The sequence below is a fragment of the Microcebus murinus genome, chromosome 12 (assembly GCF_040939455.1).
Source record: "Microcebus murinus isolate Inina chromosome 12, M.murinus_Inina_mat1.0, whole genome shotgun sequence".
Taxonomy (NCBI): domain Eukaryota; kingdom Metazoa; phylum Chordata; class Mammalia; order Primates; family Cheirogaleidae; genus Microcebus; species Microcebus murinus.
In genome coordinates, this window is record NC_134115.1 from 92177539 (window position 1) to 92200246 (window position 22708).

Below are 22708 nucleotides of genomic sequence, written 5' to 3' on the forward strand. Positions count from 1 at the left end.
ATGGTGGCTGACGCCTGTAATCCTAGCACTCTGGGAGGCCAAGGTGGGCAGATTGCTCAAGGTCAGGAGTTCGAAACCAGCCTGAGCACGAGCGAGACCCATCTCTACTATAAGCAGAAATTAGTTGGCCTACTAATATATAGCCAGGCATGGTGGCGCATGCCTGTAGTCCCAGCTACTCAGAGGCTGAGGCAGAAGGATTGCTTGAGCCCAGGAGTTTGAGGTTGCTGTGAGCTAGACTGATGCTACGGCACTCACTCTAGCCTGGGCAACAAAGCAAGACTCTGTCTCAAAAAAAAAAAAAAAAAAGAAGAAGAAGAAGAAGAAGAAGAAATCAAAACCTGGCCAGGCACGATGCCTCATGCCTGTAATCCTAGCACTCTGGGAGGCCGAGGCAGGAGGATCATTCAAGATCAAGAGTTTGAAAGTAGCCTGAGCAAGAGCAAGACCCTGTCTCTACTAAAAATAGAAAGACATTAATTGGCCAACTAAAAATATAGAAAAAAATTAGCCGGACATGGTGGCACATGCCTATAGTCCCAGATACTTGGGAGGCTGAGGCAGGAGGATGCCTTGAGCCTAGGAGTTTGAGGTTGCTGTGAGCTAGGCTGATGCCACAGCACTCTAGCCCAGGCAACAGAGTGAGACTCTGTCTCCAAAAAATAAATAAATAAATAAAAATGAAAATAAACCAAAACCATAGAAAAGTATTATGAAACAGAAAGCTGGTTCTTCAGAATGATCAATGCAATTGATAAACCTCTAGCAATACTGGCAAAAAAAAAACCCCAAGCAGACCCAAATTGTTAATATGAAAAATGAGAGGGCTATTAGTGATACAGACCCCAGAGACATTAAAAGGATAAGCAGAAAATAATATTAATAATTGTATTCATATAAATTTGACAACTTAGGTGAAATGAATCAAATCCTCGAAGCCACAAACTACCAAAAGTCATGAAATAGATAATTTGAACACCCCTATAACTACTAAAGAAATTGAATTTGTAGGTCAGACGTGGTGGCTCACACCTGTAATCCTAGCACTCTCGGAGGCTGAGGCAAGAGGATCACTTGAGATCAGGAGTTGGAGGCCACAGTGAGCTGTGATCATGCCACTGCACTCCAGTCTGGGTGACAGAGCAAGACCCTGTCTCTAAAATAAAAAACAATAATTATATATATGTATGAAACATCCATTTATGATGACAACTTCTCAGCAAACTAGGAATAGAAGGGAGCTTCCTCAGCCTGATCAAGGGCTTTTACATAATACCCACAACTAACATCGTACCTAATAGGGAATGAGAATGCTTTCCCCTTAAAAATGAGAACAAGGCAGGCAAAGATATCCACTCTTACCACTCCCCTCTACTTAGCCCTAGCCAGTGCAGTGAGGCAAAAGAAGAAAAAGATAAAAAGAAAGAAAAGGCAGGCAGGATGCAGAGGAGCAGATGAAGCCATTCCTGTTTACAAACAGCTTGATTGTCTCTGCCAAAAATTCCAGAGAGTCGACACACAAATTCCTAGAACTAACATGTGAGCTTAGCACGGTCACAGGACACGAGCCAACACACGAAAAAAAAATTATTTTTCTAAATGCTGCTAATGAACAATTGAACTCTAAATTAAATTTACAATGGCTCCCCCCAAAATGAAATACTTAGGTACAAATCTAACAAGACATGTACTGGATCTGTATGCTGAAAACCAGAAAATACTGAGGAAAGAAAAATTTGTAAATACCTAAATTCTAAATAAATGGAGAGCTATAAGTTGTATTCATGGATTGGAAGACTCAAAATTGTTAAGATATCAATTTTCCTCAAAGGGACCATAGATTTAATGTAATACCAATAAAAATTTCAAGACGATTTTTTGTAGATATAGAGTGCCTGACTATAACATATATATTGAAGGGTGGAGGAACGAGAATGGCTGAAAAAATTTTGAAAAAGAAGAATGAGGGAGGCCGAGGTGGGCGGATTGCTCGAGGTTAGGAGTTCGAAACCAGCCTGAGTGAGACCCCATCTCTACTAAAAATAGAAAGAAATTAATTGACCAACTAAAAATATATATAGAAAAAATTAGCCGGGCATGGTGGTGCATGCCTGTACTTCCAGCTACTCAGGAGGCTGGGGCAGGAGGATCGCTTGAGCCCAGGAGTTTGAGGTTGCTGTGAACTAGGCTGACACCACAGCATTCACTCTAGCCTGGACAACAAAGTGAGACTCTGTCTCAAAAAAAAAAAAAAAAAAAGAAGAAGAAGAAGAATGAAGTTGGAGGACTAGTACTACACAATGTTGACATTTACTATGTGGCTACAGTAATCAAGATAGAATTGGGGAAGAGAGAAACACCATAGAGTCTGGAAACAGACCCATAAATATGGCTATTTAGTCTTAGACAAAGGTGCAAAGGAATTCCTGGAGAAAGGACGATCTTTTCAACAAATGGTATGAGAACAATTGGTCATTCATATGCAAAGAGAATGAATCATAACCTAAACATTACATCTTATACAAAGATCAACTCCAAATGAATCATAGATCTATATGTACAACATAAAACCATAAAACTTTTAGGAGAAAGAAGTCTTCGTGACCTGGGCTTAAGCAAAGAGTTCTGACAAAGTAATGACATCCAAAACACCATCTGTAAAAGAACAAATGATAAATTGGACTTCAGCAAAAATTTTAAAATTTGCTCTGTGAAATATACTAAGACAATGAGAAGATAAGCTACAGACTGGGAGGAAATGTTTGCAAGCCACATACACAACAAAGGACTAGCATATAGAATATATAAAGAATTCTCTAACCTTTAAAACAATCCAGTTAAAAATGGGCAAAAGAGTTATGATAAAGGTATCCAAAGAGGCTCTTGAGAAGACATTCAGCGTGAGTCGCTAGGGAGCTGCAATGAGGTGGCACTGCAGTATTGTTAATGCTACCAGATTGGCGCTGCAGTATTGTTAATGCTACCAGATTGGCGCTGCAGTATTGTTAATGCTACCAGATTGGCGCTGCTGAATGTTAATGCTACCAGATTGGCGCTGCAGTATTGTTAATGCTACCAGATTGGCACTGCAGTATTGTTAATGCTACCAGATTGGCGCTGCAGTATTGTTAATGCTACCAGATTGGTGCTGCTGAATATTAATGCTACCAGATTGGCGAAAATTTAAAACCATGACACCAAATGCTGCGAAGATGCAGAGAAACTGGATCTCTCATGCTAGAAAACAGTTTGGCAGTTTCTTATCAAGGTTACAAGGAGAGAGCAATTCTCTCCTGGGTGTTCACCCAAAAGAAATGGAAATGGAAGACTTCAGGTGGGTGATCCTGGCAGCTCTGTTCCTAGTCAAAACGCCAACACGTGCGAACACCCCAATGTCCTTAAACAGGCAAGTAGTCACTGTGGTCTGTCCCTAAAATGGAACACCCCTGGGACACACGGAAGGGCCCTGGTGCTGTGGAGGGGCCAGCGAGGAGGGTGGTGCTGGTTAAGGAAGTCTGCAGGTGCCGGAAATGTTGCAGGATTTAAAAACAGTCAATAACAGGGGAAGACGCCAAAGGCGGCCTCACCCCGCCCTGCCCTGGCCTGTCCTGCCCACAGGCGGGGGCAAAGTCCACCTGGGAGGGAAGGGCCCTGTGGGGTTTCCATAAGCACCCTACCCCCAGAGTGGCCCCACAGCCAGGAAGGTCATCCTGGATGGAGGGTGCTGGCCCTCCCCTCCTTTCTCTGCCCTCCGCCCTGCGCTGGCAGGCACTCAGGGGTCAATGCCGCCTGTGACCCAGGGGAAGGGGTGACCCTGGGCAGCGACTCTGCCAGCCTCAGTCTGTGAGCTAGGGGTGGACAGGCGGCCACCTGCCTCTGCCAGCAGTGGACCCAGGTCCAGATGGGCGGTGACTGGCTGGGGGGGAGGCAGGACACAGGTTCAGGACAGGGCACCCCAGAGCAGAGCTTCCTCCTTGCTACTGCCGCAGGTTGGTGGCCAGCCCAGGTGAGGGTCAGAGGGGGCCTGTCTTGGTCTGAGGGGGCCTGTCCCAGTCTTGGGGGGCCTGTCTGGTCTGAGGGGGGCTGTCCGGGTCTGAGGGGACCTGTGTTGGTCTGAGGGAGAGTGTCTTGGCCTGAGGGGGCCTGTCCAGTCTGAGGAGGCCTGTCCCAGTCTAAGGGGGGCTGATCTGGGGACACTGGCCTGGTCTAAGGGGGGCATGTCTTGGTCTGAGGGGGCCTGTCCCAATCTGGGGGGGCCTGTCAGGTCTGAGGGGGGTGTCCCGGTCTGAGAGGGCCTGTGTTGGTCTGAGGGGGGCGTGTCTTGGTCTGAGGGGGCCTGTCCAGTCTGAGGGGGCTGGTCTAGGCGGGACTATCCTGGTCTGAGGGGGGCTGTCCTGGTCTGGGGGGCCACCCCATCCTCTCTGTCCACCTACCTGGTAGCTCAACCTAGGGGGTCTCAGGGTGCAACATCCATGGAGGTGGGGTCTAAGGGGGTCCCTGCCTGTCATCTGCCTGTCCCTGTGAGGTGGCCAGTGGCCAGGGTGCTGCTTAGGAACACAGGCTGGGTCCTGTCTGGGTCTGGGCAGTCACCTGTCCTCTCTGAGGGTTAGTCATCACTCCTAAAATGGCTTCATATCCCCTCACGACATACAGAGAATTTCATGAGCACCCTCATGGAGTGTCCACTCACCACATGCCAGGAGCCCAGGAAGGGACCCAGCCTGGTCCCTGCAGGCGGCTCCGTGTGGATGGAGCACAGTAGGAGAGTTAGTATTCTTGGGGGTCACACGATATGACACGAAACTACATGCACCTCAGTGACACTGACCTTGGCATGCAGGTGCTAGCCCTGGTGGGGATGCCCAGTATGGGGCGGGCCCCAGGAGCCGGCCCGGCCGAGGCCAGGTGACTTTTTTGGCTGGTCCCAGGCCCCTTGCCAGTCCTCCTGGACAGAGGACGTGGGGGTCTTGGCTGCTGCACTGGACCCGCCCCAGACCCCACCCAAAAGGCATTCCTGGGTCAGTCTCCTGCCCAGGGCCAACAGGGCCAACTAGAGCATTTTAAAATCAGATTAGAGAAATCCAAGGCTGGGTTTTAAAACAGAAACCAGATATGTTTGTTAAGAAGCCACTGCCTTAGGGTCCTGTCGTGGAGAAGAAGCCTCAGGTTCGTTCACATGTGTTCCTTGGCCCCGGCGCTCAGCCCTGCCCCGCCACAGGCCTGGGTGCGGGCTGCAGAGAGGAGGCCGGGCCCTGGCACCGCATGGCCCAGAGCTGGGCTCCTGCTCCCATGGGGGTGGCCCAGGGAGCAGGGGCCGAGGGTGGGGCCCAGGGCTGCCCCCAGATAACATGGGGGTCCACAGGGGCTACCTTTGCCCCTGACAGTAGCACCATACGGGCTTTCTGGGCCCTGTTGGGGCTGTGTCCCCAGACCAGGCCCCTGCCGCCCACTGGGGCTCCCCCAGCCATCAGCCCGGCCAAGAGGGGCTGTCTGAGCCCCAGGGCGAGTGGGTCTCAAGGGAGCTGCGTCTCAAGGGAGCTGCGGTGCCCCTCTGAAGGGGGGGCAGGGGCAGCAGGTGGAGTCTGACACCCACAGCTGGCCCTGCCCCCCAATAGGAGCAGCCTTGCGCCCGTCATGGGGCTGTCCTGGAAGGAGAAGGTCTTCCTGGCCCTGCTGGGGTCTGCGGTGGCCTTGGGGCTCACCGCGCTTGTTCTCGTCCTGGTGGAGGCTGTCAACGTCCTCCTGCCCCCAGACACCAAGGTGGGCCTGGGCAGGGCGGGGAGGCCGGGCAGACGGGCGTGGCCCCCATGCCCTCCTAATCCTGGTGCCGCCCGCAGTTCGGGATCGTGTTCGACGCTGGCTCCTCCCATACGTCCCTCTTCGTGTATCGGTGGCCGGTGGACAAGGAGAACGGCACGGGCGTGGTCAGCCAGGCCCTGGCCTGCCAGGTGGAAGGTCAGCGGCAGCTCCGTCGGCGGTGCTGGGAGTTGCTGGCGCTGCCTGGCTGCCATCCCAGCTGGGTGGAGGTGTGGGAGGCAGCACAGCTGGTGCACTTGGTGCCAGGCGGGAGCTACTACATTTCTGTCCCTTGGCCAATCAGCAAGTCAACCTAAAGGAAAGGGGCTCAGAGAGGTTCAGTGACTTACCCAAGGTCACAGAGCCGGGCTCTGTGTTGACTTCCCTCTGCCTGGCCCGGGTTTGCCCAGAGCCAGCCTCTCTGGCCGCTGGTGCTCCCCGCCCTGACACCGCCTTGGTGCTGGCGGCTGAGGCCACCAGCTGCAGGGCTGCCCTCCAGGACCCTGAGGAGGGAAACAGAAGGCCCTGAATTTGTTTGCAGGGGGCTCTGGAACACTGGGTGCTTAAACAACAGAGACGTATTTCCTGCCACTTTAGAGGCTGAAAGTCCGAGACCAAGGTGTCAGCAGGGCTGCACCCTCCAAGGCTGTAGGGGAGGCTCCTTCCCACCTCTGCCAGCTCTGGGGGGCCAGGTGTGCTTGATCTGTGGCCGCATCTCCCCACCCTCTGCCTCCGCCTTCAGATCTGTCTCCTTCCTCTCACAAGACGCTGCCCGCCGGATTCAGGGCCACCCGGGGAAGGCCAGGACAATCTCGTCTCGAGATCCTTAACTCATGACACTGAGAGGCCCTTTTCCCAGATGAAGTTACATTCCCAGGCCCCAGGGGTCGGGACCTGGCTGTGTCTTTGGGGTCCAAGTTCGGGGCCTGCAGCCTCGTGCCGGGTGCTGTGTTTCAGGGCCTGGAATCTCCTCCTACGCCTCCAACCCTGCACAGGCCGGCGAGAGCCTTCGGGGCTGCCTGGAGGAGGCGCTGGCGCTGATCCCAGAGGCCCAGCATCGGGGGACGCCCATGTTCTTGGGGGCCACGGCCGGCATGAGGCTGCTCAGGTGAGGTGGTCCTGGCTGGCGTCTGTGGGGACCGGCCCCAGGAGCCGGGGTCTCCAGAGCCCGGGGGTGCGGGGTAGCTGCTGGGCTCAGCTCCCAGCCAGCTTGGCCCTGGTCCCCTCTGCCCAGCCAGAAGAACAGCTCCCAGGCAGGGGACATCTTTGCAGCAGTCACCCGGGTCCTGGGCGGGTCTCCTGTGGATTTTCAGGGTGCCAAGCTCCTGGACGGGCAGGACGAAGGCGCCTTTGGCTGGATCACCATCAACTACGTCCTGGGGCTGCTCATCAAGGTGCCAGGGGCGGCCTGAGGTGGGGCGGGGCTGGTGTGGGCTGGGGGCAGCGTGCGGCTCCAGGGCTGACAGCTCCACCTGTGGTCAGTACTCCTTCTCTGGAAAATGGACCCGGCCTCCGGAGGGGACACTGGTGGGCGCCCTGGACCTGGGAGGGGCCTCCACCCAGATCGCCTTTGTACCCCGGGGCCCCGTCTTGGACACGAGCACCCAGGCCACCTTCCACCTCTACGGCTCCAGCTACAGCGTCTACACTCGCAGCTACCTCTGCTATGGGCGGGACCAGATGCTGAGCCGCCTCCTGGCCGGGCTGGTGCAGGTCAGGATGTCTGGGGCTGGGGGTGGTGGCTGCCGGCCCTGGGCCAGCGCTGAGGCCTTCCCTGCCCCCGCAGAGGCAGAACCACTCAGCCGGCCCGGTGGGACACCCCTGCTACCACAGCGGCTACCGCACCACACTGCCCCTGGCCTCCCTGTACGAGTCGCCCTGTGTCCACACTGCAGCCCCCCAGAACCTCACCCAGAACCTCACAGTGGAAGGGACGGGCAACCCTGGGGCCTGCGTCGTGGCCATCCGCGAACTCTTCAACTGCTCCAGCCACCAGGGCCTAGGGGACTGTGCCTTTGACAGGGTCCACCAGCCCCCGCTGTGGGGCCAGTTCTACGTGAGACCCCCACTGCCCGCCAGGGAGAGGAGGGACAGGAGGGATGGGCCAAGCCCTGGCTGGCTCTTGGGGACTCTGGGACACCTGTGGGTGGGGCTTCCTCCAACCCCAGGTGCACTTGGGCGTGGCCCCAGGGACACCCATGTCTTCCCACCCCAGGCCTTCTCCAACTTCTACTACACCTTCCACTTCCTGAACCTCACGTCCCAGCAGTCACTGGGCGCTGCCAACGACACTGTCTGGGAGTTCTGCCAGGAGTCCTGGGAGCAGGTGGGTGTACCTGGAATCTCTGGGCTCCTGGGCTCCAGCTGTGGGTCCCCAAGGGCCTCCCAGGGTGGAGGGACCACCGGAGAGGGCACTGTGGCCAGGAGGGGCTGTGGCTGTGGCATGGAGGACAGCGCCTTGGCCGTCCTGCTCCAGCTGGGAGCCCAGAGAATGACTCTGTTGGCCGGGAGGTGGGTCCACGCCAGGCTCCTCTCGACTGGTCAGGGGTTCCCAGGGACAGCAGAAAAAGCCCTCTGCCAACTGCCCCGACCCCCTCTTGTCACCCAGAGGCTCAGGTTGGCCAGGGCAGGGGTGGGGGGTCCCACCATGGCCTGGTGGTCCTGGGCCCTCACTGGGCCCCTTGGCCTCCTGCGCCCCAGGTGGAGGCCAGCTATCCCGGGCAGGACCGCTGGCTGCGGGACTACTGTGCCTGCGGCCTGTACATCCTCACGCTCCTGACAGAGGGCTACGGGTTCAGCGAGGAGACCTGGCCCAGCATCCAGTTCCGCAAGCAGGTGACTACCCCCCCAGCTCGAGGGCAGGGAGTGGGCTCTGGGCAGCCACTCTGCAGCCCTGAGCGGCCCGTGCATGGCGCAGGCTGGCGGCATGGACATCGGCTGGACGCTGGGCTATATGCTGAACCTGACCGGCATGATCCCGGCCGAGGCGCCGGCCCAGTGGCGCGCAGAGAGCTACGGCATCTGGGCAGCTGGAGTGGCGTTCGTGGTGCTGACCCTGCTGGCTGTTCTTGGAGCTGCCGCGGTCCAGTTCATCTGGCCCCGGGACTAGCGGGAAGGCAGCGGCCCAGCCCGCCCTGGATCCCGGAGCCTTCCTGATCCCCGACGCGTGCAGTGCCTTGTTCTCTGCGCTCTGGCCCCGCAGGCCTGGACATGTGGTGCCACTCTGCCACCAGGTTGTGCTGGCCGTGAAGACTGCATGGCCCCCCAGCGCCCCACGGCCCCCCATCCCAGCGTCCCCGGGCCCCTCTCCCCGGCACCTCTTCCCTGCAGCACCCAGGGCTGTGTGCAGGGGCCTGCGTGGAGCCTGGCTCGGGGGCCACCGCTGCAGCAGGGTGGGCCTGGCTCCCAGGAGCCAGCAAAGGGACGCTGGGAGCCACAGCAGGAGGCCGAGAGGGAAGCAGGGCCGCCTGGACCAGTGGCCTTCACTGTCCGACCAGCTGGACAGAGTCCAGCAACGTGGTGTCTCCCGGGCCACCCCCACACCCTCTTCGGTCACACCCCTCGCGTCGCCAAGCCTGGAATGTGGACCGCACCGTGGGGGCGTCTTTATTAAAACCTCCTGAACACAGGATTTCCCAGGGCTGACCCTCCTTGCCGGGGCCCAGGGCCAGGTGGGCTCCTCACAGGTGTCGGCTGGCAGCGGCCACGAAGCACTTGGGGAAGATGCCGATGCGGCCGTCTCGGTGGCCCTCCAGCCAGGCCTGGTCCACTGCAAGGGGCACGTCGCGCATGTCACCGAGCTCGGCCTCACAGCACCGGCCAGGCCCCCACGCCCCCACACCCCGGGTGGCCTGGTCCACTGCAAGGGGCACGTCGGGCATGCCACCGAGCTCGGCCTCACAGCACAGGCCAGGCCCCCACATTCCTACACCCCGGTGGCCTGGTCCACTGCAAGGGGCATGTCGCGCATGTCACCAATCTCGGCCTCACAGCACAGGCCAGGCCCCCACATTCCTACGCCCCGTGTGGCCTGGTCCACTGCAAGGGGCACGTCGGGCATGTCACCGAGCTCGGCCTCACAGCACCGGCCAGGCCCCCACGCCCCCACGCCCCGGGTGGCCTGGTCCACTGCAAGGGGCACGTCGGGCATGTCACCAAGCTCAGCCTCACAGCACCGGCCAGGCCCCCACATTCCTACACCCCGGGTGGCCTGGTCCACTGCAAGGGGCACGTCGGGCATGTCACCGAGCTCGGCCTCACAGCACCGGCCAGGCCCCCACGCCCCCACGCCCCGGGTGGCCTGGTCCACTGCAAGGGGCACGTCGGGCATGTCACCAAGCTCGGCCTCACAGCACCGGCCAGGCCCCCACATTCCTACACCCCGGGTGGCCTGGTCCACTGCAAGGGGCACGTCGGGCATGCCACCGAGCTCGGCCTCACAGCACAGGCCAGGCCCCCACGCCCCCACGCCCCGGGTGGCCTGGTCCACTGCAAGGGGCACGTCGGGCATGCCACCGAGCTCGGCCTCACAGCACGGGCCAGGCCCCCACGCCCCCACGCCCCGGGTGGCCTGGTCCACTGCAAGGGGCACGTCGGGCATGTCACCGAGCTCGGCCTCACAGCACGGGCCAGGCCCCCACGCCCCCACACCCCGGGTGGCCTGGTCCACTGCAAGGGGCACGTCGGGCATGTCACCGAGCTCGGCCTCACAGCACGGGCCAGGCCCCCAGGCCCCAGGTGGCTCCTGCCCCACCCCCCAGTGCTTAGGGAGGCCAGTGCCCACCCTACCTTCACACAGGACATCCACCGTGTCCCCCTGCTCGAAGTCCAGGTCCTCAGGCCCCTGGGCTGCATAGCTGTGCTGGGCCACCACTTGGTAGAGGACGGGCCGGCCCCCTGCTCCCTGGTGGAATGGGGGGCTGCAGGGCAGGCCGACGGCAGGAGGAGAGGCCCCCACCCTCCGGACTGCCCTGCCTGCACCCCTCGGCTCACCTGGCACTGGAGCTGCAGCCCCCTGGGGTCAGCAGCCGCGTCCAGCCAGGCCCTCTGCAGCGCCTCCTCCCCAGGGATGGGGACCCAGTGCCCGCGTCCACCGGGGGCTCGGTAACTGCAAAACGGTTCCCGAGTGTGGCCTTGAGGGGACAGCTACTCGGGGGACTGTGAGGAGGGTGTGACCTCTGACCCCAGCCACCCTCCAACTGCTGCCTCTGCCTGAGAGGTGCCCCCGGCCCGCCCAGCTTGACCACCGCAGGCGGGGGCTTTCCGGCCCACCTGAGCTGCCCCAGCTGGGCCTGGCGAGGGAGGGCCTGCCCCAGCAGTGCCCGCAGGCTGGACAGGTCGGCTCCCCTTTGGGCCTCCAGGGCCACAGTGAAGGCACACTGCACGGTGACAGTGACGGTGGCTGAGGGCTTGGGGCTGCCGGTGGCTGCTCCCTAGGGCCGGGTAGAGGGGGTGGGACGGCCTCTGAGCTCAGGGTGGTGGGTGGACTTCGGGCCCAGGGGCAAGGGCAGAGATTGTGCAGGGGGTGCTGGGGCTGAGGGCTGGCGAGGCTCGATTTGAGGTGGAGTGGGGGTGCCTCTTACCCCAGCACCCGCGGGGTCCTCAGTGGGGCCAGGGCCAGGGCCCCCCGATGCAGGCAACCCTGCAGGACAGAGCAGGGACTGAGGCGGCCACCAACTTGGGACACCCTGTGGCCACCAGAAGTTTCCTCCCTCCCCCAAGCTCGCCTTGAGAGACTCCCCCAACCCACAACAAACACCCCGTACCTGGAGACACAGCGGCCTGTCCCCCAACTTGCTCCACCCGGGGCCTCTGCAAGGGAAGCCACATGCTGGGGCGGGGCCTGGACTGGGGCGGGGCTGGGTCCCACAGGCCTGGAGACCGCAATCCGTGGCCTCTTGCCAAGGGGGTGCGGCCCTGTCTCCCCAGGCCCACCTCGGGCCAGCAGCTCCATTTTGGAGGTTCCCCGGAAACCCCAGGAGGCTCGGAAGCAAGCCTGGGGACTGGCCACCGCGTTGACTTGACTTTAACCTTTAGCCCTAAGTTGGCACTGAGCGAGAGGGTTAGCGGACCCACAGCGGGGCTGCGGGTGCAGCTCACCACCCACTGCGGCTGAGCGCGCAGGCCTAGGTCTGCCAGAGCCGTGACTAGGTTTCAGTTTATTGGACGTACCAGACCCGGCCAGAGTCCCCAGGAAGGCGGTGCTGTTGGGTCAGGAACACCAAGTGCTCACAAACCCCAAAACCCGACACCGGCCTTAGCAACTCAAGCGCAGCTCGGAGGGAATTAGTTCAGCTGTAAAAAGGGCACGATTGCTCCAAAGGACGCAGAGCGGCGAGACGGGCGCTGAACGTCAGTGAAAGGTAACGTGAAGGGGCTGTTTTTAGGTTGTGCCCTTGGACACCTGAACTTTAACTGCTCTGTGCCCCGCCACACTCCAGCCTGGAAGGGCCAGGAAGGCGGGTGACAGCCATTGCTGGAGGGGCAGGACCAGGAGCCCTCGGCCCCCAGGGCTACTCAACCCCCACCCCAGCCCTCCTGGTCACTGCGCCCAGAGTAGGGGGAGGAGTTGCTGGGAGACCTTGCTGGACACCCCTCCTTCCCGCCCTGACGGCCAGTGTCCAGCCTCACGCACAGCTGGGCACCCCCATCTCAGCTTTGGGCAGGTGAGGACCTCGGGCAGCCCAGCCCAGGGGAAGGCTCACCTACCCGACAGCCCGCCCAGCCCCCCGTGTGGTCCATGTTGCTGCTCCCACCAAGAGTCTGGCCCCACGGAAGAGGCCAAGCTCCATCCCCCTGAGCAAGGCCCAGGCTCACTCACCTGCCCCTGGCAGGAGACCGACGGGCAGAGGTCAGCCTGCCCTGCCTCTGTCTCGGCACCCAGAGGGCTGTGGTGGGCGCGGGCTCTTCCACGGCCTACCGCTCTGGCCCTGGGGGAGAAGGGAGGCCCCCTATTCTCAGGGCTTGCCCAGCTGGGGGCTCACTGCCCTGCCCATCCCTCCTACCCTGGCCTGAGGGTCCCGAGAAACGTGTGCATGGAAGGCCCTGCCCAGGGGCCCAGGGCCTGTCTGTTCCCCCACCCCCAGCCAGTGCTAGCCCCCGCCCTGCTCTGCAGCCATTTGTCAAAGGAGGGAAAACCCTGCCCTGGCGTCTAGTGGTGGCTGTGAGGCCCCCAGGGAGCTGGGCCCTCCCCACCCCCACCCCCATCCCACCCCCGCCGGCTGCTTGGCCCAGACCCTCATCCCCTCTCTCGGCTGTGCTCCCTGGAGTCCTGGTGACCCAGTGGTCTCAACTCCTCTCCTGGCCCCACCTCCCCTCCCCCAGGCCTGCGGTTATGGGATGTGGAGCCGGAGGCAGGGGTAGGGACCAGCGAGGCCAGACCCCCTTCCCTGGCACTGGGGCACCAGCCGGTTTCAAAATCTGGAAACGGCTTATGTGGCGTTTTGTCCCCTGGCCAGGGGTGGCCTCCCGGAAGGTCCTCTGCCCAGCAGGAGAGGGACGCACACAGAGGACGGGCCCCTCCTACCGTGGTGCAGCCCCGGGCCTGGCTTCAGGGTCCGCACCCTGTCCCTGTGGGCACAAAGTGACAGCCTCGTTCGAGTCGAGACTGTAGGGAGCTGTCCCCTGTCCCCACGAGTCCTTGAGAGTGGACCAGGGCAAGACCAAATGGTTCTGGCAGGTCCTCGCGTGGGGATGGGATGGCCCCCCCCCCCCAATTCCCATCAGAGAAGCTCTGGGCCCCAGGAGGGGACGCAGGGACCCAGCGAGGGCTCAGAGCTTCTGCAGCCCCCTCTTCCCCGAGCAGCTGGGCCCTGCAAGGTTGGGCAAGGACAGGCCCGGGGCCACCCACCCACCTGCGGTTGCTGAGGCTGGACGCCTGGGCACTGGTCCTCAGGGAGGGCAGAGGCCACCACCTGCAGGGGATGGGGCCATCAGGTCAGGGGGCCCTGAGGCCCACGATGCCTCCCCCTGCACACACAGCCCGAGACTGCGGACCACCACGGTGCAGGAAAACATCTGCTGGTAATTTTAACTTATTTTTAGTACAACTTTTAAACTGTTTTTATTTCTTATAAACAAGAGTCTTCTGCTGTGACATGCAGACTCTAAGTTGATGCATCAGGACGGCTTAGAGCCCCTCCCCACCCACCTGGGCCTCCCCCAGACCTCCCTCTGCAGGTGGTCATGGGGACAGTGCCACCAGGGCCTGAGTGCTGTTGCAGGTGACCTCAGCGTGCGGCCGGCCCCAGGGCCACCAGTGTAAAACCACGGAGGCTCACGCTTCCCACATTCTACCTCTGCCTTTGGTGGTGAGCTGCTCCCCGATATCCTGTGATTTGGGGGGTGCTGCCTGGCCCTGACCGGAAGCATTGAGTTTCCGTGGCCCTGTCTGGGACCTTGTGAGACACAAAGGCCAGAGGAGGTGGCTGTGGCCAGGCTAGGCAGGGCAGCCCCAGGGGCTCTGCACTTGGCTCTCGTGGATTCTGCCTCTAGGTTCACAGCCCCATTTGGGGCACCTCCCCCCAAACCTGGGAGCCAGTATGAGGATGGTTATGCCCACTTTCTACCCTCTGAGACATTACAGAGGCCTGGACTGGCCAGACCCGACGTGTCCCAGGAGCAGCAGGGCCATGCTGCCCTCTCCAGCCTTCTGGGCACTTACCTTGGCTTTGCCCAGGAAATCCACCGGCTCCAGGTGCTCCAGGTGCCGACGGTGGGGCCGGAAGATCTCGCCCCTGGGGACCTGCCGAGGCTGCAGCGGGGCCTGTATCTGGGGGAGGGGGGATGTCCAGCCGATACAGACCTCAGTGGCCCACCAGGCCCAGAGCTGCTATAGCCCCTGAGCCTCAAGCAGAAGGGGCCACCTGGGTGCTCCACCTCCCACAGGCCATGGGAAGCCCCCAGCTGGCCCCACCGTGGGACACCAGGGCCACCTCCCTCTGGATGTTTCTCCCTCTCATGGAGTTGATCTTGAGGGGCTGAGGTGGACGTGAGTCCCAAACTGTGCCCCAGGCCAGCACTCCTCACCTGCACTTGGGCCAGGGCCATGTCTAGGCCATCCTGGGCCCCCTCTGGCCACTTAGACATGGCCACCACTAGGCTGTGGGACGCCTCGGTCCAGAGCCCCAGCTGGCACTGTGCTGCCGCCACGTTGTACAGCACCTGGGAGTGAGGCCGACAGGGACAAAAGGAGCCTGGCTCCCCACCTGGTCTTACACCTGGTCTCTACCTGGCTTCCCACCTGGTCCCATACCTGGTCCCACACCTGGTCCCCACCTGGTCTCTACCCAATCTCCACCTGGTTTCACACCTGGTCCCCACCTGGTCCTGCACCTGGTCCCTACCTGGCTTCCCACCTGGTCCCCACCTGGTCTCTACCCAATCTCCACCTGGTCTCACACCTGGTCCCACACCTGGTCCCCACCTGGCTTCCCACCTGGTCCCGTACCTGGTCCCACACCTGGTCTCCACCTGATCTCCACCTGGTCCCCACCTGGCTTGCCACCTGGTCCCACACCTGGTCCCCACCTGGTCCTTCACCTGGTCCCCATCTAGTCCCTCATTTGGTCTCAACCCATTGCCTACCTGGTTCTCCACCTGGTCTCTACCTGCTCCCCACCTGGTCCCTCACGTGGTTCCACACCTGGTCCCCCACCTGATCTGTCTTGATCCCAGCCTGGGCTCCCCAGCCACAGCAACTCAGGGCTGGTCTGTGTCCATCTGACATGAGGCTGTGGGCAGGGCCCAGGCCACCTATAGCCTGTCTGGCTCACTCCTGGACAGCCAGGCAGTATGGAGTCTCTGTGCCCAGCTTAGCCCCGGCAGGGCCTTCTCTCCACCTGGCTGGAGCCATTCATTGCATTGGGCTCTTTTCTGCTTGGGACATCAGACGCTGGTCTCTTGAGACACCCCCTGGCCTGTGTCCCCCCACTCTGCTTTGGGCTGCACATCCTCCTGTGCCCACATGCCATGCTCCCCTGACAGTCTGGGGTACATCTGAGGAGGGTCCCTGCTAGGGGTCTAGGGAACACTCAGACCCCACCCCAGTGGGAAAGGACATTCTTGTGGCCAGGCGGAGTGAGTTAAATTTGCCCCATGGCATCAGTGACAGGCAAAGTCACAGGGCGCTCCTGGGAGCCAACCCTCCCACCCAACCCCTCGACCCCCTAGTGCTGCCCTCTGGAGACCCCACTGCCCAGCCAAGCCAGCCCCACCCTGGCTCCCCTGTCCAGTGCCTGTGGGCCAGCGGCACAGGTGGGCCTTCGACCCAGGCTCCAGACCACACCTGGTGGCTTTCCTGTGATTTGTCTGTTGGGACACATGTTCCCAGAAGGCCTCAGGGCAGTAAGTCTCTGAGAGTAGAAGGGTCCCCCTGTGTCCCTCCCTCGTGCCAGCACTACTCCAGGCAGCCAGGAACGGGCTGAGCACACAGCGAGCGGGGAAGGCTGCCTGGACCCTGCCCACACCACCTGTACCTTCCTGTCCTGCTGGGTGTAGACCATTCCTCCCCCCTCCACTGCCCCCAAGGCTTCCTGGGGGCAAAGTAGTGACTGTGGGTGTTTCATGGCACCGAGACCCCACCAGAGAGGGTACCTCAGTCCACAGGGCCCCGCCTGTGACAGTAACACGCCCACAAATGACGCCCCGGGCTCAAGGTCGCCCCACCCCCCCACCCCCTGCAGCCCACAGGAACGTGCACACACTCACCTCCCAGGCCTGCAGCTTGAACCGCAGGCCCAGCTGTGTGTAGTCGATGGCAGCATTGTCCCTCAGCTGCGCCAGGGCCTGCCGGAAGTCGGACAGAGCCTCCTGGAACCTGTGGGCAGCAGGGAAAGGAGCAGGGCTCGGGGCCGGCCTGGGCCTTCTCCCTCAACCCCAGCTCCAGGGAGCCCTGTGGGAGGGCAGCGCGGTTGCCCAGCTCTCGGCACTCAAGGCCTGACAGTGGGCTGAGGGCCCAGTGCCCAAATGCACAGGTAGGTGGGGGGGAGTTGGGGTCTGAGTTTCTGACCCTGCTCTGACTCAGCCTCCTGAGCTCCCTCCCCCTGCCTCGGGCCCTGTCTGACTGTGCAGGGTGCCCGGGGCTCCCTCCCACTCCTCAGGCCCCTCCGGACTCTGAGCCTCCTTCCAAGTCCTGCTGGAAGCTTCCCAGTCCCTGCCAGAAATCCATCTCCCCAGGCAGCTGTCCTGGGCTGGTGAGAGATGAGGCTGCCCCCAGACAGGTTTGGGGCCTTCATCAGGAAAGACACCATCCCAGATGCCATAGTCCTGCATTAATTTCCAACTGACATGCCTGTGCCTGACCCTTCAGAGCTCCTGCCTGGGCAGGGGTGTCACCACTCAGGTCCTCTGCTGCCATTTCAACAAGTGTTGTGAAATGTCCTTTTGTACATCTGCATTTGTGAGAGGTGACACTTCTGAAGATCTCAGCCCTTTGGGTGGCTGCATATGTAGTGGTGAGGAACCATGTTTTGGGGTTTGTTTGTTTTTCTGAGATGGAGTCTGGCCCTGTAGCCCAGGCTGGAGTGCAGTGGCATCATTGTAGCTCACAGCTCACTGCAGCCTCCAACTCCTGGACACCAGCGACCCTCCTGCCTCAGCCTCCTGAGTAGCTGAGCCTACAGGCACACACCACAACTGGTGATTTTTCTATATTTTTGCAGAGATGAGGTCTCGTTCTTGCTCAGGCTGGTATTAAACTCCTGACCTCAAGTGATCTTCCAATCCCAGCCTCCCAGAGTGCTGGGATTACAGGTGTGAACCACTGTGCCAGCCTTGATTTATTTCTTTATGAGTACAATTTTTGTGCCATGCCCACGTGACTGCAGTTAGTATGCCCGAGTGTTTATGCTTGCGAAAATATGCATGTTGTTCTTGCCTATTTTACTGTGAGCTGGCCTATGAAGTATTGTTTTTATGTTTCTCAAATCTCCTTTTAAAAATGTAAATAAATATCTTCTACAGAATTTTGAATTATTTTTGTAGAATTACATCTCGGGGACTTTAGACTTTAGGGATTTTGATCTTTTCGGTTGGAACAGTCATGATTGTGACTGGCCCCGCCAGAGCCCATGCTCCTGGCACCCTGTGGGTCCAGCAGGGGCCTGCAGGGCCCGTCCCACAGCCCTGGCGGTCACCTTTCTCTGATTCCTGTTCTAGGGAGGCACGCAGTACCGACAGCCCAGGTAAGCAGTCAGGACCCAGGACCAGCCACCCTCCCGCCCTGCCTTGGTTTCCACGTCTGCCAGGACAGCGTGATCACCCCATCCCTACAACCACAGAGACACGGTGAGGGCTGAGCCAGGGATGCTCAAGAAAGTGCCCTGGGAATCTCGGCAGAGACGAGGCCACAGTGGGCTCTGCTCTGTGTCACTGGAGTGTGGCTCTGATGTGGCCACAGCATCCTTGCCCAGGTGTCCTCAAGGAGGGTGGGCAGGGGGGGGATGTGGCAGGGAGAGAGGAGGAGGGAGTGGAGGAAGGGGCTCTGCAGAGACAAAGGGCCTCAGATGAGGAACAAGGCAGCCCTGTGCTCACCTCTCCAGCTGGAAGTTTGCCACGCCTCGCTGGAAGAAGCCAACGGCCATGCAGGCATCCTGGGTCACGGCTTGGTCAAACGCCTGGGGACAGAAATGCTCATGAAATGCTCCCAGGTCGGGAACCTGGTCACCCAGTGTCACAGACACAGTCTGACTGGTGACAGGGCCACAGATTCCATTGGCCCCTGGGGGCCCTGTTCGGGCCCTTCCTGCACCTGCCCAGTGGCCCTCAGAGAACTCCTGCCTGGGCAGGGGTGTCACCATTCAGGTCCTCTGCTGCCACAGCTGAAACCAACCTGAGCTGTCCAAGGTGCCTCACGATTGACCAGTTTATTGGCCATAAGGACAAGGACAGATGCTGGAAGGCAACTCTCCAGTGTGTTAATAATATCACCTCTGGGGCACTACTATGCAAGGCTGTTATGCACAGTTACGCCAGACTTTTGTCATTTTTAAATCCTTCTTTGGTAGTTCACACAAAACGTCACACGAGATGCCTACTAGAATCAGAAAGAGCAACAACACAAAAGTCTCGGCACGGTAAGGCACAGCTCTTCCTTGAACACACTCGGAGATGACACTGAATGCTCCCAACAGGGACAGCAGCCGTCAGTTAAATACGGGCAGTAAGAAGGTGTTACAGGCTCACTCTTACAAATCTTGCCGAGCAGGGGCTTGTTGTTGGACTGGGTTTGACTCAGGTTTGAAGGTGCGGCGGCTGAGGGGCCCCGTGTGGGGTTGCTGCCCGTGAAACCCAGCCCTCTGCTGCGATGCTGCACTGGGCGGCCAAGCCCAGCCTCAGGTCAGGTTCAGGCCAACCGACAGCAGTTCCAGCCACGCCCATCCTCACCCCGTCCCGCTCCCAGGAAGTTGGTTTGTTTTTTTTTTATTATTATTATTTTTGAGACAGAGTCTCACTCTGTCTCACTCTGTCGCCCAGGCTAGAGTGTCGTGGCGTCAGCCTAGCTCACAGCAACCTCAAACTCCTGGGCTCAAGCAATCCTCCTGCCTCAGCCTCCCGAGTAGCTGGGACTACAGGCATGCGCCACCATGCCTGGCTCATTATATATATATATATATATATATATTTTTTTTTTTTTTTGAGACAGAGTCTCGCTTTGTTGCCCAGGCTAGAGTGAGTGCCGTGGCGTCAGCCTAGCTCACAGCAACCTCAAACTCCTGGGCTCGAGCGATCCTTCTGCCTCAGCCTCCCGAGTAGCTGGGACTACAGGCATGCGCCACCATGCCCGGCTAATTTTTTATATACAATTCAGTTGGCCAATTAATTTCTTTCTATTTATAGTAGAGACGGGGTCTCGCTCTTGCTCAGGCTGGTTTCGAACTCCTGACCTTGAGCGATCCGCCCACCTCGGCCTCCCAGAGTGCTAGGATCACAGGCGTGAGCCACCGCGCCCGGCCAGGCAATCGGTTTTGTTCAATGAAGGTGCTCCGTCTGCTTTTAAAATTTTCCAGCCAATGTGCCTGTGTTAATATGACTTAGTTGTGTCGGCTTCAGACAGCACCCCTCTCTTCGTATCGTGGAAGAGGTAACACGACCCTCGTCTCCTGTCTCCAGCTAAATCAGTCTGTGAGTGAGGACGGGGTCAGCCCCACACGGCCGACTCACTGCTGAACCACCTGGCGATCACGTCCCCTTCCTTGGGTCGCAGTGTCTCACTATTGAGATGATGGTCGAGGCCCACCCAGACGTCACAGCACCAGACGGGCGTCCCTTGCACACTCTGCCTGGGGCCGGCCAGCGGCAACGTTTTGCAGGACAGAGACGCCGATACTCCCCCACCACGTTCAATTATTTTTCTGTTCATCACTGTGGCGCTCCAGGCAGCTGCCACTGACCGTTCAAGCAACTGCAGGAACCGGGACTGCCTCTGTGTGAGTGCTGGGGACCTGAGCAGGGGCAGGTGCTGCCGGCTTTTCATTCTGGGCCAGGTGAGACAAGCACGGCTGTGGGTGGACATGGAGCACTTGGGCGGGGCAGAGCGGCCCTGGGCTGCCTCCTCAGCGGTGGCAGGTGGGGTGTGTGAGGGGGCAGCCCTGAGCTCCTGGCTCTGTTCTGGGAAGCAGGTTGGGAGACAGGTAAGTGCTCAGACCCTGTCTCTTGCCCATGAACAAGGGCGTCTGCAAAACCCAGCCCCAGCACTTCCACCTGGGGGGCAGGCTCCTCTCCCAGCCTGACCTGGCCTGTGGTCACCTGGCCTTTCCGGGCAGCTGAAGCTCTGGCACGGTGGGTGCTGTGGAGGGGTGAGGGGTCGCTGTGTCCCCAACCTGGTCTCACCCAGCTCAGGGCGAGGGGCCCCCCACTGCACAGCTCCCACCTGCCCTAGGCTTGGCCGAGGTGAGAGCTGGGAGGGACGACCCCAGGTGGCCTTCGGGAGGAAGGGCAGGGGTCCCTCCCCCAGGTGGCCATCGGGAGGGAGGGCAGGGCCCCTCCGCGAGTTCGCCGTCAGAAGGAAGGACTTCACCCCTGCAGCCCGGTCTTCATTCACATCCCGGTGACCTCCCCGTGGCCAGAGAGCCGCCTCCCCCGGGCTGGGCGCTCACCTGCAGCGCGGCGTCGGGGTCCCCGGCCAGCAGGTGCACGCAGCCCATGTTGAAGCACATCCTGGCGGGCAGCGCCGAGACGCGGGAAAAAAGGCGCAGGGCGCTGTCCCAGTCCCCGCGCTCCACGGCCTGCGCGCCGCCGTGCCAGTCGCGCACCAGGTCCCCGAGCGAGGCCATCGCGGCGCTGCCCGCGCAGTCGGCGCTTCAGGGTCGGCGGGGTGGGGGTGGCGCCGGAGGGTGCCGCGGGGCACCGAAGGGGTGCGGGGTGGGAGTGCTGCGGGGTGCCAAAGGGTGCCGAGGGGTTCCTGGGGTGGGTGCCGCGGGGCACCGGGCGATCAGCAAAGGGCCGACCGGGTGCGGGCACTGCCGGCACCAGGTGCGTCCTGGCTCTTCCCGCCTGGTCCGGCCCCGCCCCGCCTGACCCCGCCCCGCCCACGTGGCCCCGCCTCCCTTGCGGCTCCACCCACCTGGCCGCGCCCCACATACCTGGCCCCTCCTCCTTTGTGGCCCCGCCTCTCCGTCGTGCCCCCGCCCACGGCTCCGCCCACCCCAACTCGGCCCCCGCCCCGCTCCGGGATCCGGCCGGGAGCCTTGCGCGCCCTGCTTCCCCGTCCGGCCCGCATCGGCCTCGGAGCGCCGGGAAAAGCCGTCGGGCCCGCTGCTGCCGTCGGGCCAATTTCCGGGCCGGGCGTGGACGCCCGCGGGATGGGCTGGGGTAGGTGGGCGGGGGCGGACTGGGGCTGGGCCGGCCGGGGCAGGGGGCGGAGGGGCCAGCGCTCGCGCCCGAGGTGGGGACGCAGAGGCCCGCGGAGGGCGGGCAGCGCGATTCTCCGAGGCCCGCTCTGCAGCCTGCGGGCGCCACACCCCGACGCGGAGCCCGGGGGAGGCCCGGGGCCCTGGGGAGCCGGTCGTGGTGCCGCCCGGCTGTCGCTCGTGGAGCACTTTCTGTCCTTGGGACACCCGGGTGCCCACGCAGGGGGCGGGGTCAACCGATGGCCTGAGCCCTTTGAGGCCGAGCGCGCCGCCGCTGTCCTCCTCTGGGCCTCGCACAAGCCCACGACGGTTCCAGCGAAGGGTCCTTCCCTCCTTTTTTTTTTTTTTTTTTTTTGAGACAGAGTCTCCCTTTATTGTCCAGGCTAGAGTGAGTGCCGTGGCGTCAGCCTAGCTCACAGCAACCTCAAACTCCTGGCTCAAGCAATCCTCCTGCCTCAGCCTCCCGAGTAGCTGGGACTACAGGCATTCGCCACCATGCCCGGCTAATTTTTTGTATATATATTAGTTGGCCATTAATTTCTTTCTATTTTATAGTAGAGACGGGGTCTCGCTCTTGCTCAGGCTGGTTTCGAACTCCTGACCTCGAGCAATCCGCCCGCCTCAGCCTCCCAGAGAGCTAGGATTACAGGCGTGAGCCACCGCGCCCGGCTGGTCCTTCCCTCCTTGACAGGGGAAGTGGAAGCCCGGGGTGGGCCTGCCTGCTCCGTCGCGGGAGGGGCCGCCTGCCCTGGCCCCCTCACCTGCCCGTACACCTGTATTGGTCAAGGTTCTCCAAAGAAACAGAACCGGTAGACTAGGACGCGCGTGTGTGTCACGAGTGTGCAGAGGAGAGCGGCTGGCTGAATTTGCGGAATTGGCTCGGGGCTGGCCCCTCCGAGCTCCGCAGGGCAAGACCCTGGACCCCGGGGCTGCTGCTCCCCTCATCTGGCTCTAGGCAGACCCCTCCTCTCTCAGGCCCCCTGAGGCCTTTTCCCAGGAGGCCTTCAGCTGATTGGGGAGCTAATCTGCTTGACTCCAAGTCTGCTGCTTTAAATGTTATCTCG

The 22708-nt window shown here is 60.7% G+C and overlaps 2 protein-coding genes across 2 annotated transcripts; one reads left to right on the forward strand and one right to left on the reverse strand.

Moving 5' to 3' along the window:
• Nucleotides 1-5619: 5619 nt before the first annotated feature.
• ENTPD8 (ectonucleoside triphosphate diphosphohydrolase 8) lies at nucleotides 5620-9424 on the forward strand. The gene is made up of 9 exons (XM_012784455.2): nucleotides 5620-5760; nucleotides 5838-5955; nucleotides 6754-6904; nucleotides 7031-7190; nucleotides 7279-7509; nucleotides 7583-7852; nucleotides 8012-8122; nucleotides 8497-8631; nucleotides 8714-9424. The coding sequence occupies exons 1-9, from the start codon at nucleotides 5635-5637 to the stop codon at nucleotides 8903-8905; spliced, it is 1494 nt and encodes a 497-aa protein (XP_012639909.1). The 5' UTR covers nucleotides 5620-5634; the 3' UTR covers nucleotides 8906-9424.
• Nucleotides 9388-21184, reverse strand: NOXA1 (NADPH oxidase activator 1). The gene is made up of 12 exons (XM_076008441.1): nucleotides 20892-21184; nucleotides 18328-18410; nucleotides 16504-16612; nucleotides 14824-14958; nucleotides 14459-14566; nucleotides 13556-13709; nucleotides 11562-11669; nucleotides 11379-11437; nucleotides 11068-11228; nucleotides 10789-10903; nucleotides 10585-10699; nucleotides 9388-9565 (listed from the first exon to the last, which is right to left on the reverse strand). The coding sequence occupies exons 1-12, from the start codon at nucleotides 21066-21068 to the stop codon at nucleotides 9477-9479; spliced, it is 1413 nt and encodes a 470-aa protein (XP_075864556.1). The 5' UTR covers nucleotides 21069-21184; the 3' UTR covers nucleotides 9388-9476.
• Nucleotides 21185-22708: the final 1524 nt, after the last annotated feature.

Excerpts from the sequence above, each read along its gene's own strand:
- NOXA1 (XM_076008441.1), bottom strand. The coding sequence starts at position 21,068 with ATGGCCTCGCTCGGGGACCTGGTGCGCGACTGGCACGGCGGCGCGCAG. Across the intron at positions 14,959-16,503 it reads TCAAGCTGCAGGCCTGGGAG|GTGCTGTACAACGTGGCGGC; the intron begins GTGAGTGTGTGC and ends CCTCACTCCCAG. Across the intron at positions 14,567-14,823 it reads TGGCCCTGGCCCAAGTGCAG|ATACAGGCCCCGCTGCAGCC; the intron begins GTGAGGAGTGCT and ends CCCCTCCCCCAG.
- ENTPD8 (XM_012784455.2), top strand. The coding sequence starts at position 5,635 with ATGGGGCTGTCCTGGAAGGAGAAGGTCTTCCTGGCCCTGCTGGGGTCT. Across the intron at positions 5,956-6,753 it reads CCTGGCCTGCCAGGTGGAAG|GGCCTGGAATCTCCTCCTAC; the intron begins GTCAGCGGCAGC and ends GCTGTGTTTCAG. Across the intron at positions 7,510-7,582 it reads TCCTGGCCGGGCTGGTGCAG|AGGCAGAACCACTCAGCCGG; the intron begins GTCAGGATGTCT and ends CTGCCCCCGCAG.